A 19,001-nucleotide genomic window follows, 5' to 3' on the forward strand; every position below is an offset into this window, starting at 1 on the left:
GCTCCTGAACTGGCAGTGGCTCTGAATTAGAAACTCTGCAATACAGGGACGAAGAGAAGGTACCTGGGTCAGAGAAGGGCTTGGTTATACAGGCAGGTGGCCCTGTTTTATTTTAAGCCTAGGGTAGGCTTGAGTACCTGCCAAAGGGCAGGTATTTATTATTAAGCTGTCCTAGCAGTTTAGCCTGGAGCCCTGCAAGGGCAGGCAAGTCTTACTTATAGGGCAAGCAGCCTAGCAGGGTCTGAAAGTGGGGTTCAGCTAGTGGCAGAAGGGCCTAGATAGTAGGGATCCAGGGATCCATGAAGTAGGGACCCAGGAAGTGTGACCAGGGGATCCAGGAACAAGCAGGGCTGACAGAGGGAGTGAGACCCAAGAAGGTCCAAAGACAGGGGGAGTACCTGAGTGTGGAGTACCTGGAGGTTCAGGAGTCAGGGACTGACAAGACCATTGGAGCAGTGGGCCCATGGGCCCAGGGACAGGCCAAGCGCTGTATGAGGGTCCATGAGCCTGAGAGAGGCTGTGCATGAGACTGGGGGTCTGGGAGCCCAGAGTGAAAGGTGTGAACCAGACTGGGAGTCCAAGTTTCACAAAAGGCCAAGTATGTGAACTGCACATTGTAGTGATAATATCTGTGAGGCTTGGGGCATGGTGTGGGGGAGGAAAGGACACAATTTGCACTTAAGGCTAGAGGTGCCCTATCAGGCTGAGAGGGACCTATCAGGCCTGAGTGCTGAATTGAGGCTAGTAAGGGCTCAGCAGATACCTGGTAGGGAATTGTTAGGATTAAGGCTCACTCTAAGGCCTGTGGGCAGCCTCCCTTAATTGACCTTTAATAATAAGAACAAGGCATGGCAGGAAAGCAATCTAGGGAGAGTGACATTAGAGTCTAAGCTGGGCAGGGGCTGCAAGGCCACCAGGGGGCATCATGGCCACCCTGCAACCACAAGCCTGTCAAAATGACTTACCTTTCCCAGAGGGGCTGGACATAGTCAAGGGGATAGAAAAGCCAGCCATAGAGGAGGAGGAGGAAAAACAGTGTAGTCCAGGGGAGTAGACCAAACATGAAGCAGAGGGCACTGCATCACTGTGACAGCTCTGCCAGGCATGGTGTAGCAGGTCCTGGCAATAGTGTGAGGAGGCAGCAGGGGAGGCTTTTTAATGAGTCCTCTCCCTACCACAGATAGCCCTGCCACAGCTACCCCTATTCAGGATGGGGAAAGCTGTCTGATATCTCCTAGGAATGGACTTTCACTGTGGAGAAATGGTGGATCCTGAGCTTTCAGCAAGACTCTCCTTTGGGTGCAGCCAGGACTTGCTATTGGTGCAGACATACTTCCCTGAAAGGGTGGGTGAGACACCTGGTTTGTGGCCAGGGCAGCATGGCTCCCCCAAAAATCTTTTTGCTGGGCAGCAGTGATGTGCCTGTGTTGAGGTGCCAGTAATGTAGGGTGGGGACCCTATGGGGCTGCAGAGGGGCCCCTAACAGATATCTCAACCAACGACTCTGTAGAGACCTGACTGTGCTGTGCCTTCCTGCCCATTACTGGAGATGGGCATTCATCACCTTGCAGCTGCTACTGATCTAGGAAGTGATGGTTGGGAGGGCTCCAGGAGACGGAAAAGTACAAATGGAGACTCAGCAGTGGGAGTGTTTCAGGGAGGTCAGGAGTCAGGGACACACTCTCAGCTACAGTCGATGTATCTGGCTGTGGGGGCGAGTGAGTACCAGCTGTGGGTTACCCCATGGCAGGCCTGTAGGGGCTTCCTTCATAAACTGCAAGGAGGCTGTAACCACTGCAGTAATGACCTTGCTATGCCATGGAGTGAGGCCAGCATCTCAGTACTCTGTTCTGCTGTCTGCTCCTGGGCTAGCCTGGCCCACATGACATTGGACATGTCTGAGAGTGCTCTCAATGCAGGTAACATCATGCCTCCTCTCCCCAGCCCAGGCAATATGATATGTGATCTCACCCTCCCCAGCCTACTTCCTGCATGTCCCACTGGCTGAGTTGAAGAACAAAGTGTAGGTATCTCAGGATGGCTGTCCCAAGGCAGGAAGTGCCATCCCAACCCTGGAGAGCCCTAGCTGCAGACTTGGGTGCTCGGAGGCCAAGGAGGACTCTGACAATATGCAGCCAATATGGTTCCCTAGCCCAGAGACTGCCCTCCATTCCCCCAACTGACAGCCCTGCAACAGGGTGACTGTCTTTGCCTCTCACCCTCTCTGTATCTGGTGGTGAGGGTCTGGGGGTATTGCCTCCTGAGACCTCACTAGCCCTATTATGGGGACAGTTGAGGGGATGATGATTGAGCAGGGCGTTGGGCCAAAGGCCTGGGGTTATGCTTCTCCAAGCTGGCTATGAAGTAAAAAGAAATACTTGTTTACTCCCTAGGCACCAGTAGTAGATCCTCCAGCAGACTGCACCCTAACCAGATGGATATGTGCCCCCTTTTGAGATTTTTGGAGGTGTGACACTGATACTTTCTTAGGAGTTGTAGGTGGGAGGAAGAGGGGAGGAAGTTCTCAGAAACAGGGTAGGGGGACCATAGGCCTATGTGCTGTCAAACTGTGAAACATGACCAGAGACAACCTGAGCAGGATGCGGGGCCCAGGGCAAATCAGCCTGTGCAGGGCCCCACTCCTGGATGTGAGGAAGCCAGCAGCAGATTCAGTGGTGGGGGGAAGGGTGCTGAGTGGCCAGACGTGAAGCTGGCGGCAGCTCTGCCTGGCTCCCCGGGGCCCTCCAGTGCTCAGGGCCCAGGGCAGTTGCCTGCTGCTCCCCAGGGATGGCCCTGAACACAACTGTTAGTGCATGTGACCCCAGGGCCTTGCCTTGCATAGGGAGACCCCACAGGTCTTCCCCAGCCCCCTCATACTCTGGGCCCTCTTCTCCATTCCCATGTTTGCAACTAAGGCAGGAGGCCATTGTCAGGCTCCTGCTGTACCTACTTCATGTCATGGTGGTTAGTCACAAAGCATTAATCCATTGGCACTGTAGCAATGACTTTGGAGGTCACTGGACACAAGAAGGGCACGATGTGCCAAATAAAGGCCTCCCAGGCAGAGCGCCTCCCACACTGGGGGACTGTGGCGTAGACACCCATACAGTCCAATGGGTCGCCAACTGGTTAGAGAGTCGCACCCAGAGGGTGGTAGTGGATGGGTCCTTCTCGACCTGGAAGGACGTGGGAAGTGGGGTCCCACAGGGCTCGGTCCTTGGGCCTGCACTGTTCAATATCTTCATCAGTGATTTGGACGAGGGGGTGCAAAGCACCCTGTTCAAGTTTGCTGATGACACTAAGATGTGGGGGGATGTGGGCACAATAGAGGGGAGCAACAGGCTACAGTTGGACCTAGATAGGTTACAAGGATGGGCGGAGGAGAACAGGATGGGGTTTAACACAGACAAGTGTAAGGTGATGCACCTGGGGAGGAACAATCGGCACCATACATACAGGCTGGGGAACTCCCCTCTTGTCAGCACGGAGGTGGAAAAGGATCTGGGAGTCATTATTGACTCCAAGATGAACATGAGTCGGCAATGTGGGGAGGCGGCTAGGAAGGCCAACTGCACCTTGTCGTGCATCCACAGATGCATCTCGAGCAGGTCCAAGGAGGTGATCCTCCCCCTCTATGCGGCACTGGTCAGGCCGCAGCTGGAGTACTGCGTCCAGTTCTGGGCGCCGCACTTTAAGAGGGATGTGGACAGCATCGAGAGGGTCCAGAGGAGGGCCACTCGTATGATCAAGGGACAGCAGGGTAGGTCCTATGAGGAAAGGTTGCGGGACCTGAACCTGTTCAGCCTTCAAAAGAGAAGGCTGAGGGGGGATCTTGTGGCCTGTTATAAACTGGTTAGGGGGGATCAGCAGGCGCTGGGGGAGTCCCTGTTCCCCCGAGTGCCGCAAGGAGTGACCAGGAACAATGGTCACAAGCTGGCGGAGGGAAGGTTTAAGTTGGACATCAGGAGGCGCTACTTCATGGTCAGGGCGGCTAGAGTCTGGAACCAGCTTCCAAGTGAGGTGGTGCAGGCTCCCACCCTGGGGGTTTTTAAGAGGAGGTTGGATGACCACCTTACTGGGGTCATTTGACCCCAGTGCTCTTCCTGCCATGGCAGGGGGTTGAACTAGATGATCTGCTCAGGTCCCTTCCGACCCTAGAAACTATAAAACTATGAAACTTCTTGCATTCCTTTCTGGAGGTACATCTTTGTCCACTGCTTCAGGCCCATCCAGCTTTTTCTGAATGGACTCTGTAGTCCATGTCGGGCCTCTCACCGCATACACCTACTGCTGTAGCTCTTCCCCCCCAGGCAGTCATGCTCAGTCAGGGTGTTCTGGAGAACCTCTTGTCCCATTAACTCTTCCAGGAACTGGACCATAAAATCATTAGTGACCTGCAGCTTCTGTCATGCAGGACTGCCATGGTACCCTCTGTACCTCCTTAGAGCTGGCTCAACTTCCTCTATCAATTCTGCTTTGCAGTTTGCCTTACCAGCAGTGCACAAACTGGAGGCAGGCCCCCTTTAAAAGGTACTTGAAGCAGAGGCTGGGGCTACCTATCTAGTAAGAAGTGACTGTGCATGCTCTCTCTCTGGGCAGTGGAGGGGCAGTTTACCATCCACGTATCGTGGGCCCAAAGTACAGTAGAACTGGCATTGGCTGTATGCATGTAAATAGCCTTATTTTGAATCTGCCTATTTAGGAAACTGATCAGCAGTGTACCTATCTGTGTGCATCTGACCAGCTGCTGACATATCTGTGCTACCCAGCAGCCTGCCTATGTGCAAAGCAGAGCTGTATGCATTGTCAACCTATGCAGGCTTGTGCTAATAAAAATTTCTGTGTTCAAAGTCATGTTTGTGTCTGTGCATGCACCTCGCCTGACCTGCTCTGTCTCCCTGGAGTGCAGTGTCCTTCTCCCTTTCCCACCCAAGACCCTGCCCAGTGTCCTTCTCCCCCTCCCGCCTGTGGAGTGGCCAGGCTGTAGAACTGCAAATGCTTGCTTGTGGCCAAAACTGGGAGAGTAGCTGCTGGGTAGAGACCCTGAGAGTGTTCCCCTTGGAGCTAGGGTGGGTGCCACAGTGCACTCACTTGGCACCAGACTGGAGGGGAGAGTTTTGGATCATGAGGAGGTGAGAACAGAGGGCAGTGACAGGGCACCAAGTACTGGCAGGGGACCACAGCTGGCATCCAGGGTAGGCAGCTTAGCCCATCATCTAAGCAGTGCTCCAAAAATGTGAGGTGCCTAGTTATCTTTGTGAGTATCAGTGTCTTTAGGCAGCTCCAAGCTGCAATTCCCCACCTGTTGAAGGAGTTGCCTATGAGGGAGTGTGCTGTTTGAAGCATGTGGCACTGCAAAGGGGATGGTAGATGAATGACTTAGCATGACCTAGCATGAATGCCCCTGTGTAAGACAGATGCATAATGAAACCAGAGCTGTACAGGTTGGCAATCTGTGTGATATTTGACAATGGAGATAGCAGACTGTTGTCCTATAAGGTGAGGTGGGCTAGAAGTAGAGGGCTGCAGAATGCTGTTATGCATATGTGAACTGTATTTTTCTGAAAGGAAAACTAAAGACCTTCCAGTTTGTTATTAACAATCTATCTGCCTTTCTTTTCCTCTCCCTAAACACGGGCATGCACTTTTTCTTCTTAAGATGCTGGGCAGTGTCTTCCAGCAGGCATTTCCTGCATGAAGTACTAAAAAGCAGGCTCCCATTAGAAAGTTTTTCAAGTAATATAGTGTGAAGACATTTGGGGGACGTTAGTTGTTGAGATCACGCCTACGTCAATAGTATCTGGTGCAAGCCATGCACATATAGGCCAATCACCTGACTGCAGTAACATGATACTTAGGGCCATAGGTGACGCATAGGGGTAGCATGGGGGAGTACGTGTCCCCCCCTGAGACTGGCATCAGCCAGGGAGAGGGGGCACGGAGAGAAGTGCCGGTGGCACTTCCAGCTTTGCCACCGGCACTTTTGGTTTTGCTGCCAGTACTTCCGGGGTTATCAATCAGCTGCTGGGGGACATCCTCCCCCCCTCCGAGTTAGTGATCAGCTGCTGGGGTGGGGGATTCCCCCCCCCCCAACTCAGGAAGCACCAGTAGCCCAGGCTTAGGGACTTGTTACATAGTAAGTTCAGATAGCTTCTGGAGCTCTTAACCCTTGGAGTGGCTGCATGTGAACACCTTTTAAGTGGCTTAAAGCACTCATTATCTGGCTTATAGTTCCACCACTCCAGGATGATCTCTGATCCGCCTAATTTTGTTTCTGTTCCATTACCATGTGGCCAGCTATTCCACCCAAGTTGAAGTCCTCCAGGATCCCAGAATGCTCTGAGCTCTGAGGGGCTCAGTCTTTTTTTCTCCAGAGCTCAGGCAGTGCCTGCTGCCCTGCACCCCACTGGCCAAGTTCTGCCTCACCTCCAAGGGGCCTGATCCACCCTTTGCCTGCCAGGAACAATGAGCAGATCTTGCTCCTAGCCCTGCCCCTACTTACTAAGCCTTTGGTGGCAAGTCACAGCTGTGCAGATAAAGGATAGTCAGAGTAGGATTTTTGTCTTACCACGTGACTGCTCCACTAAGCTAAATAACACTAGGCTGATTAACATTTGTTCAGCTTACAGCATAGGATATAACAAGGTCCTGAGGCACTAAGTTGTACACACTTCACCAGACATTAACTGATGTGACTGAAATTAGAATCTAGCCCTTTGTGCCACAAGAGATGTACTGAGTGCCCAGAGAGTGAAGGATCAAACCCCCTCTATAAATTATTTCTATTTTTTTAAATAGTAGTGGGACATTAGTGTCACAATAAAGGCAATAAACAACTTTTTGTGTGGCTGAAAGGACTAGAAGGAATTAGTAAAACAGCTCAAGTAACTCTTAGTGAGGTTTAGGCTCCAGAATTACTACCCAGTTTGCTTTGCATTTTTACCTTGCTATGTACCAACAGCCTGCAGTATTAGCTTAGAAAAGTAGTCTCTTAACAGAACAAATATTCAGTTGTTGAACATGTATATTAAAAGTGAGTTTCTAAAGAATTACATACTATTCATCTTCCCATGGGTCACCTAAAAACATATTGACAAGAAATTCTGGAGAAGTTTAACCTGGTATTTGCTTGTTTGTGAAATTGTACACTTGCCCTAACACTGTCTGATGAGTAATGTGTTAACTATTATGGTCCTGAAATCAAAATGAAAACACTGATTACTGTTTGTATGATGCTATTTACAGTTGATAAAATAGTTCTTGCCTCTATAGGGAGTTGTTAGTCCACATTATTTTGCAAGCAGAACAAAATTCCTTCCAGCCGGTCCTACTGTAATATATTTAACTCTTACTACTTCACCATAAAACAAGAAATATGGTAATCTTTCCAGACAATAGAATTAGAATCCATTATGTGTTTTCCACCTTCTACTTTAACCCCATAGTTTTCAGTTTCATTCATGTCAGTCTCTAATTATTTCTGATGCAACTATAGTGTGTAAAATGTATCTCTAAAAACTTGAAGTTTTTTTATTTTTTTGAAGAATACTTATTTTTTTCAGGAAAAAACAGCTGAAATTATTTGATCCAATATAGTATATTATAACTTACTGCAGACTAATTTACAAGAATGGTGTCATTGTAGACAACTTCCTTTTGTCTAATGGTTGCCTGAGATTATTCAAAGGACATTTTTTTCCTTCTTAAAAGCTCATATCAGTGGCTTGATTACATTGATTTTTATTCTGTTATTTTCAGTTTAGTGCACTTTAACTTATGTTTTCCACAATGCAATGTTTATATTCTGATAAATTGCAACTTGCTTCCAACACAGATGACTATATTTATGATAGTAACTAGAGGTTTTCAGAAACACCCATAGAAGCAGAAATATCCAATCAAACACTTTGCCATTATGGACTTCTTGAATTTTACAAAAGAAATATCCACTGTTATTTTCAGTTTTTTTTCATATTATCTGGAAGTTGGCATAAAAAGAAATACCAATGCAGTATTATTAATTATAATATGAAATATGGCCATTCAGGCTCACTGTCACTTATGTTGTTTATTTCAATGTAGCTTTGCAGGAAAAAATCATGTTTCTATAGGTGCGACCACTGCACCCTGTTTTGAAAACAGGGCTTTCTGTACAGAAACACCCTAGAATGAAGAAATTAGATGTATATAAATGCAAGCTGGATACTCACTTCTTTATGTTTTATTTTAAACTTGAAATTTTCCCCTTTGTGGGAAAATGGTATATTACACACATTTTGTTCAACTATCTATTCTTCTAATGACAGTATAGAAGTTCCTTGAGCAACAGAGACTTAATTCTGAATGAAATTAATTCATTTGTATAAGTAATAAAGATTGCTTTCATATTAAGACATGAAAAATTAACATGTTAGATGGAATACTAACATCTTTCAAATTTGGAAAAGGTCTGCTAGTATGTATTGATACTGTTTTTAGCTAGAAACATACTGCAAAATGTAGGGTAACAAGTTTGGTGACCTTAACACAGCTTCAACTAGAGTAACTGAATCTGAGGAATTATTCTAGTTGTCTTTTAACATCCCTTCAAAGTCATTTCATACTTCCTAGGTGGGCTCTCAGGCACTGAAAGTCATCTAATAATGGTGAGGTAAAGGAATTAGTACCAGATGTTTATGTGATGCCATCAAATTTGTATACACGGCAGAAAACTGCAGCACTACAACTGCCGAAATATTCTCGGTTCTTTTTCAACATTTTCTCAAGATGTGTGATGGAACCCAATGCTGTCAACAAAGCAAACCACAGATCTGCCATTCCAATAACTGCTTTAATAAATATGGAAATGAGGTCAGCAGCATCTTTGTCTGCTCCTTATTTCTTCTTCTAAATCACCACCTCATTCAGGTTTGTTTGTTTTTTCTCCCAACTCCAGAGACTCCTGGTCTTGAAAACTTCAACACAAGTTTTGCATGGCTAAAGCAAGCAACCTTTGACTCTCTCTTCCCCACTGTTTGCTTAAACAAACAGAATAGTCTAACATCTGTTGGCTGATTAAACTACAGCCCCATTTCAAACCTAAGGTCTCGGGACTTGCAGCAGCTCCACCCTGAGGCAGACAAATGAGCTCAGTACAGTTTAGTTGCTACTTACAAGGCAGAAGAAAAAAGGATGGGTCCTGCCATTGTCTTTAGAGGGAGCCCTATTTACTTTACTCATTCATGTGAGTGTTCACATTAAAGTTGCATGAACAAAACAAGTAGACATTGAGCTTCTAAAGATTAATAAAAAATAAGTTATTTTATTTTACTTACTAAACTGTTTGAGATCCTAAATAAGAGTTTGCTGCAGCTGGTAAGCAGGGTTGTGTCTCAGTGACCAAATGGGAGCTTTGGGAAAGAGTGTTTCTTGAATACAACCTGTCTCTGATGTATGACAGGGAGCTCTTCTATTGAACTGTCATTTTGTGTTGCCTCCACCAACAACGTTCTGGGCTGCAGCCTACCAGTCTCCAATCCAGTATTCCTCCAAGGGCCCTGTATCCAGAGGAGTATATAGACTGCTGTATGGGAAGAAGGGACCTGTGGAGGCCTCGTCTCATATCTCCAATTTAGTACTGCAACTGGATACAAACAGACCCTAAGCAGTGACATGTGTGGACTTAAAGATTACAAGAAATGAAGCAGACGATCCATATTCTGTCCTTGTTCTGTACATGGACCTCCCATTGGCTTCAGTGGGTGGCCCCTTTACAGATGGTCAGGAAATGGGTCAAAAGGAGGCTTTTTACCTGCCAGCCCCCGAGTTCAGGATGTGTTGTTTCTCCTGCAGCAGTTGATGACATCCTAACACCCTAAGCAGCACAGGAGCTGCATTCCTACGCTGTAACAGGGGAAGCAGGACCAAGGGCCTGAACTCAGGTCTTGGCAGGTAAGTGAAGGAGCAACAGATTTCAAGAAGCTTTGTTTGAAATTGTATGTCTTTGTAATGTTTAAGTCTTAATATGTACTCTGCAGTATTTGGGATCTTAAACTTTAAATTCTTAAGAGTACTTGAGTTCACCTATAAACTCTGCCAAACTAATAGTATAAACATTGTTGATGCTCCTAAGCACAGAGGGGATAAAGATAAACCTTATTTGCATATACTGTGATATAGAGTTGAGATTTATTTTTCAGTGTGAGTGAAAAGCACTCAACTCAGTGGGAGACATAGAACTCTATTTTGTAAAAGTATCTTTTTATATCTGTAGTTTATTTACCACGAATGAGGACATTGTCCTCTTATGAATATTTAATATTCAGAATCTGAGACAGCGATCATGGTTTTTCCCCATTGGACACTGGGGTCACACAATGTGTTCCAAATTCATGGTGTATTCTAGTTCTCAAGTTTAATGAACACACCAGTTTTTCATGCAAATATTGCTGTTGTTCAAATTTGCTTCCTATAAATATCTTCCATTGTTCACCTGAAGTTCTGTTTTTATTAATTATTAAACATTCCTGCCAGTTATCTCACTTGCTAGAATATTTTTAGAAGCAGACATCAGATGTGTAAGTATAGGTGAACAAACGTGATTAACGCACACAAATATTTGCAGAAGAAAATTATATTATTCGCTCAGCTTTAAAGATAAATAAAAATATATCTTTTGAAAAGGGAAATCATTCTTCTCTCAAATCCTGGTAACAGAAAGTTATAAAAGCCTTTCTATTGAAAAGCCAATAAGTTTTATTTATGTGAAAAAATAATAGTACTTGGTATATGTCTTACCGTTTCATGATGTATAATGTTTATCTCAGTGATATGTGCTAAACTGGCAGTATCGTTAAAAAAGTAAGTGCCTACAGTAATAAGTGCAAGTGTCCTCACAAGAAGGAAGGAATTCTAAGAAGCAGCAACATGTTATAGTTTACCCAAGTTCTGAAAATTTATAACTTGGGCAAAATCTTGTTCATAAAAAAACAATGAGTTCCCTAATAGATGAAACATTTGACAGTGCCCCATAAAATTGTATTTTCTTTCCTCTTACTGGTTACTAATGCTGCTTCATTTATACTTAGAACAACCTTTCTGAAAGTAGTCTGTAAAAGTATGCCTACAAACTGGCATATGCAAGTCTTCAAGCTCTATGAGCTTGTAAAAGATCACACATGCAAACAGCATCTATAAATACTAATCTGAGTTCAGGAGCATGCAAAAATGTGTAACCAAAACCAGGGTTTGAATTATGGGGGAGCTGATCCCCTTCATAAGAGACGAGAGTCCCCCTGTAAGGTTTGAAAATCGTAATCTGGGGGGTCTCTGATTTTATTAGGGCATCGTGATGGGCAGCCCAATTTTTTTGCAGACCCCTCAAGAGTCAAAGTGTAATTCAAACCCTGACCAAAAGTTTCCCAAAACTGTGGCCTTGAATTTAGATGCTGGAGTGCAAATTACTTTATAAAATGCAACCCTAACTAAACCTGTAATCTTTCAATTTGCGTATTATTATATTCATTCTTTAAATTTACTTACTCTAGACAAAATAAAGTGTTGTACTACATTGCAGCCTCACTGTTAGGAATGAAGATAGAGGAGACAATGCAGGAAGGCCAACACATACAACCAAAATGGAAAGCATCCAGGTCATAGAGGAATGGTAAGTTTCTCACTTAAAATTTCCCATTGTTCACTATCTATTCTGTAAATTATTTGTGGTTTTGTCTGTAACTAGTGTCAAGGCATCACATGATTTCAGGTCTCTAGAAAGTTATTTGATAATCTTTCCTTCCTAAATATTTGTACATTCTGACATGATAATTAAATGTCAAAGATGACATTCAAAATCTTCACTTAACTGCTTTGTATGCGGTTGTGAAACTGTGTGTTTGGCCAGATTTGGGGGGAAAATGTGCTTAACTTGGGAGTGTGGATGTATAAAATTGTTCTATACAGGAAAGGTGATTTAGCCTATCCACTATAGAATTATCTTCTCACCTTAGCAGGAAGAAATAGTAATAATACAAGTGGGACAACAAGATTTGCCAAACAGATTTATAAAGTGGTGATTTTTCTGTATCATAAATGCCTGTGCATTTTTCCAAAATGAGCCAGGTAAACATTTCTCTTACAGTACATGCTTGCTTCTACACAGTATATGCACTAGACACTCTGTCTCCATACCAGCCTATCTTTTTCCCACATTTCAGCTTTACTGGTGAAAGCAGTGACCAAAATTTTAGAATACTAGAGGCCACTAGATTCCTAACACTGTTTTTCAAGGGAAAAAAAAAATCAAACACAAAAAACAGGTGAAATTATGTAACAGCCCAATAGATATATTACAGTCAGTAGCTTGACTACTGGAGTCAGTCGCTGCTGTCTGTGACAAAGCTAGACCCATATTAATCCAATGATGGAAAACTTTCAGAAAGTGTAAGGCTACTATAGTCTGTCAGTGACTGGGATTGACTGAAGGCTTTTTACATCAGAAAGAGGTATGTTGCTTATCTGGTTTTCCTCTGACTTAAACCCTACTGCTGTTGTTTTAGTGGGGTAGGTAAAGAACACAGTGGAAAATAAAATGACTCATGTAAAATGAAGCGAATACCCAGTTGCAGTTTTTGATCAGATGTTTAGTTGGCTTTCACCTATCCTCTAATCTTGCTGCCCTGCTGAGCAAGGAAGAGGCAGAGTTTGGGGAAATTCTTCAAAGAATACAGTAGGCCAGAATTCAGGCTTTTGGATCTCCATAAACATTGTTACATATATTCAGCAGAAGAGTGGAGTAGAGAAGGACTGCTGCTATATTAGTTTGTCCTTCCTTCCAAAGGAGGCTCAAGTGATATACCATCCCTATTTGAACATTGTGCCTCACATAACCTTGAGAAGCAGTGCTGCTGCAATTCCAAGACTTTGGATGTGGAACTGTTCTCCTTCTGTCTTCAGGATTCCCTAACATCTGGCTGTGCTAGTTATACTGGGTGCTGGGAGGGGATTTAAGGATCAGCCTTAATTTATTGAACTGTGTGGTACAAAACCATTTTTCTCAAATATCTTCACTTAAATAATATTACTCGTGAAGCAGGGAGAGGTAATTAGTCATGTTAGTTTGAAGTCAGACAGAGGGCAAGGCAAAATGAGACCTTAGAGGCTAACTTGTTCAGTGGTGTAAGCTTTCTTGGCAACAGCCTTTGTCAGATGCTATGAAGTACATCTTATAAAATAGGCTGTTACTCATGAAGCAAGGAGTCTCAGATTTTAGCAAAATGATGCAATAGATGAATTCCTATTCAGAGGATCCCTAACCACAGAATATCTACCTATTTCTTCTACATACTTCCACCTCCATAAGAATTTCTGACAGAGTTTATTTATATACCACATGTATCTGTGCTACAAACTCCATTGGCTTTAGTGAAGTTATTCTGATTCACACTATTATGAGATGAATGCTGAGGCCCTTACATCTAAGGAATCATTCACTGAAGTCTTAAAACAGAAAACATGAAGACTATTGCTTGATTAAGAAAAGTGCATCCATTTTGCTTATAACAGTTTTCTGGAGCATAAATATTAAATAGCTTCTTGTCATATATCCTGCATTGCATTGCATGTAAAATAAAGGCTGATAAAGGGATGTAAATACATGACGTGGCAAAATGCTACATATTGTGTGGCTCATTTATGCAGAAATTCTTAAGAAATCCTGAAACTCTGTAAAGCTTTTGCTGATGGATCCTATCTTGCAGGAAGGGCAGAAAAAACACCTAGTGTTAGTTAGTAATATGTTAAACATATCTAATAGTTGTTAAAAAATTTGAAAAACTTAATCCTTAACTTTCTCATTTATATATTAAATAAGATCAACTTCTGATCATTTATCCAGTGCTTACGGTATAAAAAACTGGGAACAGCTTTCTTCTAAAACTGGGAAAGAGGAATTTCCCCCCTTCTTTTGTATCTAATTTTGCCAGAAGCATCTGGTGTTACTCATCAGATCATTTGCCACTAGATCATCATTCAGGTCAGTAGCACCAAACAAAGGGAAGCTTAGCAACTCTTAGATACTAGAGCAAAGAAATATGCTAATTAAAAAAAAAAGATCTCTCAATTGGTATTTTGTTGGGCCTCATTAGTATGCTTTTAGCTGCCAGGGCCTTTTTCCTTTTCTCAGCTCTGCTGATCTACATAATGTAGCAGTACACGGTTGGTCAAGCATCATCTAAATCAAGCAGTTGCATCAGATGTCATCTAACCCAGATTTGAAAGAGAATCTTTTATCAGCCATTCAAAATGTTATCATTTCTAAATGCAAGGGCAGTAATTCAATTTTGCATTGTTATTTTATTCTTGAGTTTTAGAACTAAAAATTAATTCTAGCGGTAAATCTATAGAAAGCTAAAGGTGTAGCTCCTCTTAAAATACAATATGTTTATTGGGTACTGGGAGATTATGAACACAGAGCAAAATTCTTCAGTTAAGACTAAAGCCCTATTGCTTTCAGTATTAGTTCTTGACTATTGTGAAACTGAGGGAGAATTTCTGGACCAATGTATGAAAACATTGTTACAAAAATAGAAGCATATTGTAACGATGCTTTGTTTTTTGCAGCCAAAACCCTACTGCAGATGAAATTTTGTCTTGGGCTCAGAATTTTGACAAGATGATGAAAACACCAGCTGGCAGGAACCTTTTTAGAGAGTTTCTTCGAACTGAGTATAGTGAAGAGAACCTGCTTTTCTGGCTTGCATGTGAAGACCTAAAGAAAGAACAGAACAAGAAAGTGGTTGAAGAAAAAGCAAAGATTATATATGAAGATTACATTTCTATACTTTCACCAAAAGAGGTAAAGCTGGAGTTACTAAATTTGTATTTTCAAGAATCCAAGAACAGCAATCGTGCATCTTGTTGATATCATGGAGACAGAAAGCATGCCTGACATGCTAGATCAAAGATATTCTTCATACTTGGCGCTTCGTCAAAAGTCAGGGGAGGGAGCCAGAGGGGCAAAATCCTCAGTGGCACAGAAGCTAAGCTGTTTGGCATCACTTGCTTAGCTCTTTAAATCCCTAAGTCAGTGATTCTCAACCAGGATGATGCAGCACCTTGGGCTGTCTTTAGATCTTTTCAAGGGTGATGCAGGATACCATGCAATGGTAACACTGTTAGGTATGCAAACATGATTTACAGGATAAGCCCAGAAATTTCAAACAGGTATCCATAGTGTTAAAAACATTGTGGTCTTTCTGAGTTCTTTGCAACAGAAGAATTGCTTTATTATTATTCTGTAATCAAAAGGTGAATGACAAGTAAGAGCTGGCATTGTGAAGGGCTGCCCCTAGCCGAAAAAAGGTTGAGAACCACTGTCCTAGGTAACAGAGAGGTTTAGTCATCGCCAGAAGGCCAACTGTGCCACATTGTCTCTGTCTGAAATGAAAGGTCCCTTTCAGGGACAGGAGGTAAGCAAGGAAAGAAAACAGGGGGAGGAGCTATCACCTATTAAATGCTAGACATGTAAGGGGAACAAAGCAATGGAACATGTTCAAGTTATCCCCTGTAAGGCTTAACTGTGTGAATGATGGTAGTGTCCAATCCAATTGACTGCTGAACCTGGCTTTTTTAAAATATTTTAAAAGATATTTGCTTAAATCATGTCAAATGTAATTAGTTCCCTTCCTTTTCCTACACAATAGACCCTCATTGGCTCTAAGCTAATAGACTATGCTGATTTATACCAGCTAAGGATCTGGCTATAAACATCTTACTTCCAGGATGCTCTCTGGAAGTATCTGCTTGCAATGTCATTCATATGAATTTATAGAGCAGTTTTCTTCTTTTCTTCTATTTTTCAATGTTCAGTGTTGCTTTTGGCTGAGATGACTTGTCAATAAAAGTCACTAGCTTTTTTTTTTGTTTTCACTTATAATTTAAATGGCTTTACAAGTCAAAATGTAGCTTACAAGACCCTTCAGATATTAAAACTGGAAAACTGCACGAATCCAAATTTATTATATTTAGCTATTGACAAAACTGTTCACAGATTTTCTGTATGTGGCACAAAAAAGCTTTATAGAAAGATCCCCTCCAGTTTCAATGAATTCTGTCCTTCCTGTAGATCTTAAGAGAAAATTACCGTATAGTGACTTAATAACCAGCACATGGTCTAAGAAGCTCTTTCCCTAAACCATATGCAGTTCTTCCCAGAAGAAACTTCTTTAAACACAGCCCATGTACTTACATCACCTATATCTGCTTATAAACCAACCTGTTATTAAAGTACAAAAAATAAGTGTAGCACCATTACATTATCTATATAAATGCAGCAATTTTAGTTGTGTTAGAGCAGGGGTGGCCAATTATTTTGACTGAAGGGCCACTTAATGAGTTTAGGGAACCTGTCAAGGACCATATCCCTCTCTTCTTTCTCTCTGTTTCTCTCTTTTCTCTGTCGCTGTCTCTCCATCTCTCCGTCTCCCTTCCCCACCTTGCTGAACCCAGCCAGAGCTGTAGTTTGCCACAAGCCCTGATGCTCAGCTGTGGGTTCAGGCAGCAACTTCTGCCACATCGGGCAGGTGGCAGTGTCAGCTGTGGGTGCAGCCAGCAACTTCCAGAGCCCTGACACAGAGCTTTCTAGTTGTGTCCATAGCTGATGCCTGCCCAGTGTGGCAGCAGCTCCTGTCTGGGTCCACAGCTGACACTGCCACCAGGTTCTGGGTCAGGGCTCTGGGCAGGAGCTTCCACCATGCCAGGAGGGCAGTGGCATCAGCTATGGACCCAGCTTCTGTGTCCAGGGTCCTGAACCTGCTGGCAGCATACACAGTTGATGCCATTGACTGCCCACTGCAGCGGAAGCCCTGCTCAGGTCCACAGCTGACACTACTGTCCACCTGCTATGGCAGAAGCCTCACCCAGGTCCACAGCTGTTGTCACCACATCAAAGGCTGATGCTGCTAGGGTAGAAACAGTCCCATCCACTCTCCCAGCACCATGTGGTGGCTGGAGCTGCCAGCCACCCTCAGACCAGTTGCAGTGAGTTGGCAGCCATCCACCCACGGGCTGGATTGAATCTGTTGGTGGGCTGAATCCGGCCCATCAGCCATATTTTACCCAACCCTATATTAAAGTGTTGTTGTAGGCTGTGCTGGTCTAGGAATAATGCTAAAGGAATGGATTGTTATGGGTGATACATTTTATTGGACCAACTGCATGATTGAGATAGAGTTCGATAAACTTTCGGATGCAAAGCACTCAAAACATTTACTGTTTCTCCTTCCTGATTTGGGGATTTTATGAACTAAACATAGTTCTTTGGACAATACCCAGCCTCTGGCTTCTTTACTATTTATTCCATCCAGGAAGATCACACACCAACTGTAGAGGCTTCCTCAGCTTGACAAAGAGATTTTAAACCTGAAAGCTTGCAAAGAAAATGTGTTTTTTCCAACTATTTAAGTTAGTCTAATAAAAGATATCAGATTCACCCAAAGAACCGTGTCTGCATATGTCCTTAGACCAACACGGCTACACCCTACAACTCTGACCACACTACAGAAATAGCAGTTGGACACATCTGCACATACCACTAGGGGGAAACAATAAACTGAGAAGGTTATTGTGCTCCACAAATTATTGCTCCTGAGAAGCTCCCAGGTGTGCAGTTTACACGTGCCAACAGCGCAGCACACTGAACTGGGTTGCAGCAGCCCCAGCTAAGCCAGGAGCCCCGGGGGTCAGCCTGCCAGCCTGGGGCTGCTCCAGCCATGCTCGGTGTACTGCAGAAGGTCTGGTTGGGGCATGAGGATGTTTCAGCGCAGGACTAGCTGGCAGGCAGCCCCTGTACTGAAGCACCCTTTTGCCCCAACCAGCCAGCTCATTGTCTACATGTGTACTGCTTTATATGGAAAAACTCTGCAGCAAGATAGGACTTGTATTTACTGCAGAGTTTATTAGTTTTGTGTGCCCTAAGAGGGGCTCACTGTGTAGACGCTGAAATGTTTACTGTGCAGTTAATTAGTCAACTATGCAGTAAATGTCTTATGCGATGTGCCCCTGGGGATTTTTTTGAGTCCCCAAAGCAGGTAAGATTGTGTTCCATGTGGGGCTGGAGCCCATGGCATAGGCCCTTCTAGTTATGCCTGTGTAAAAAAAGGCAACTTTTTGGCCTGGATAACAATTCATTAACCTGAAAGCCTGTATTCATAACCTGAAAACCGGTACTAATAATTAATCTTGCCCTACTGTTGTTATTTTAGAAGTGTGTAGGTGTACTTGTTAATAAACATTGTGTTAAAATTCATACTTGCCTTGAACTGTGCTCTTGACTTCATAATTGCAGTAAGAGCCACCACAGCATTTTTACCATGTGCATGGGGGCTTTGTTTATTCAAGTTGTTGGTTAATTAATTATTATGGGTACGTGCAGATATTACACTTAGATCGACCTAACATGGGTTAGGTGGATCTAAGTGATGAACTGTACATACATTTGGGAAGCTTAGATCTGGCAAAAAATGGCAGGCCTGATTTTAGTTCACACTTAAATTGACCTAACTACGGTTAGGGTGATCTAAGTGCTGATCTTGCATATATTCTGGGCCGGGGGTAGGGAGGTTAGATTGGGCAAAAAAATGGCTGGGCCAATCTAATTTAGTTTACCTGAGAGGTGCACTAATTTGGATCAGGCACGGGTTAACCTAGTCTACTGAATATGTGCACACTTTCAGAGTGCAGCCCTGGGACTGGGACTGGGTCCCCTTGGCTGCACTTTTCCTAACCCCCTCTTCCACCTTGATCAGGTTATCTGTAACCCCTCAACCCCCGAACCCCAGACATACAGTCCCCCCAACCCACCAAGCCCCCTCTCAGACTTGCCAATCCACCCATGGGCTTACTAGCCCCTCCCCGCAACTTACTTAGATCACATTCCTGGTGTATCTGCATGATTGCAAGTTGGGTCCCAGAACATTTATCTGCTCATAACCCACCAACCAAATGAACATGTTCAGAGCACAGCT

General features: G+C 43.8%; 1 protein-coding gene across 1 annotated transcript in view; it reads left to right on the top strand.

The window, feature by feature from the left end:
- The window catches only part of RGS17 (regulator of G-protein signaling 17), a 129,021-nt gene that overhangs the window by 105,182 nt on the left and 4,838 nt on the right, over positions 1-19,001 (top strand). Inside the window, exons 3-4 of the mRNA XM_019527604.1 lie at positions 11,555-11,644; positions 14,599-14,833. Of these exons, the coding sequence (XP_019383149.1) occupies positions 11,555-11,644; positions 14,599-14,833 (325 nt within the window). The remainder of the gene's footprint in view (positions 1-11,554; positions 11,645-14,598; positions 14,834-19,001) is intronic.

Source organism: Gavialis gangeticus, unplaced genomic scaffold (genome assembly GCF_001723915.1).
Source record: "Gavialis gangeticus isolate Ggan-Ray unplaced genomic scaffold, GavGan_comp1, whole genome shotgun sequence".
Taxonomy (NCBI): Eukaryota; Metazoa; Chordata; order Crocodylia; family Gavialidae; genus Gavialis; species Gavialis gangeticus.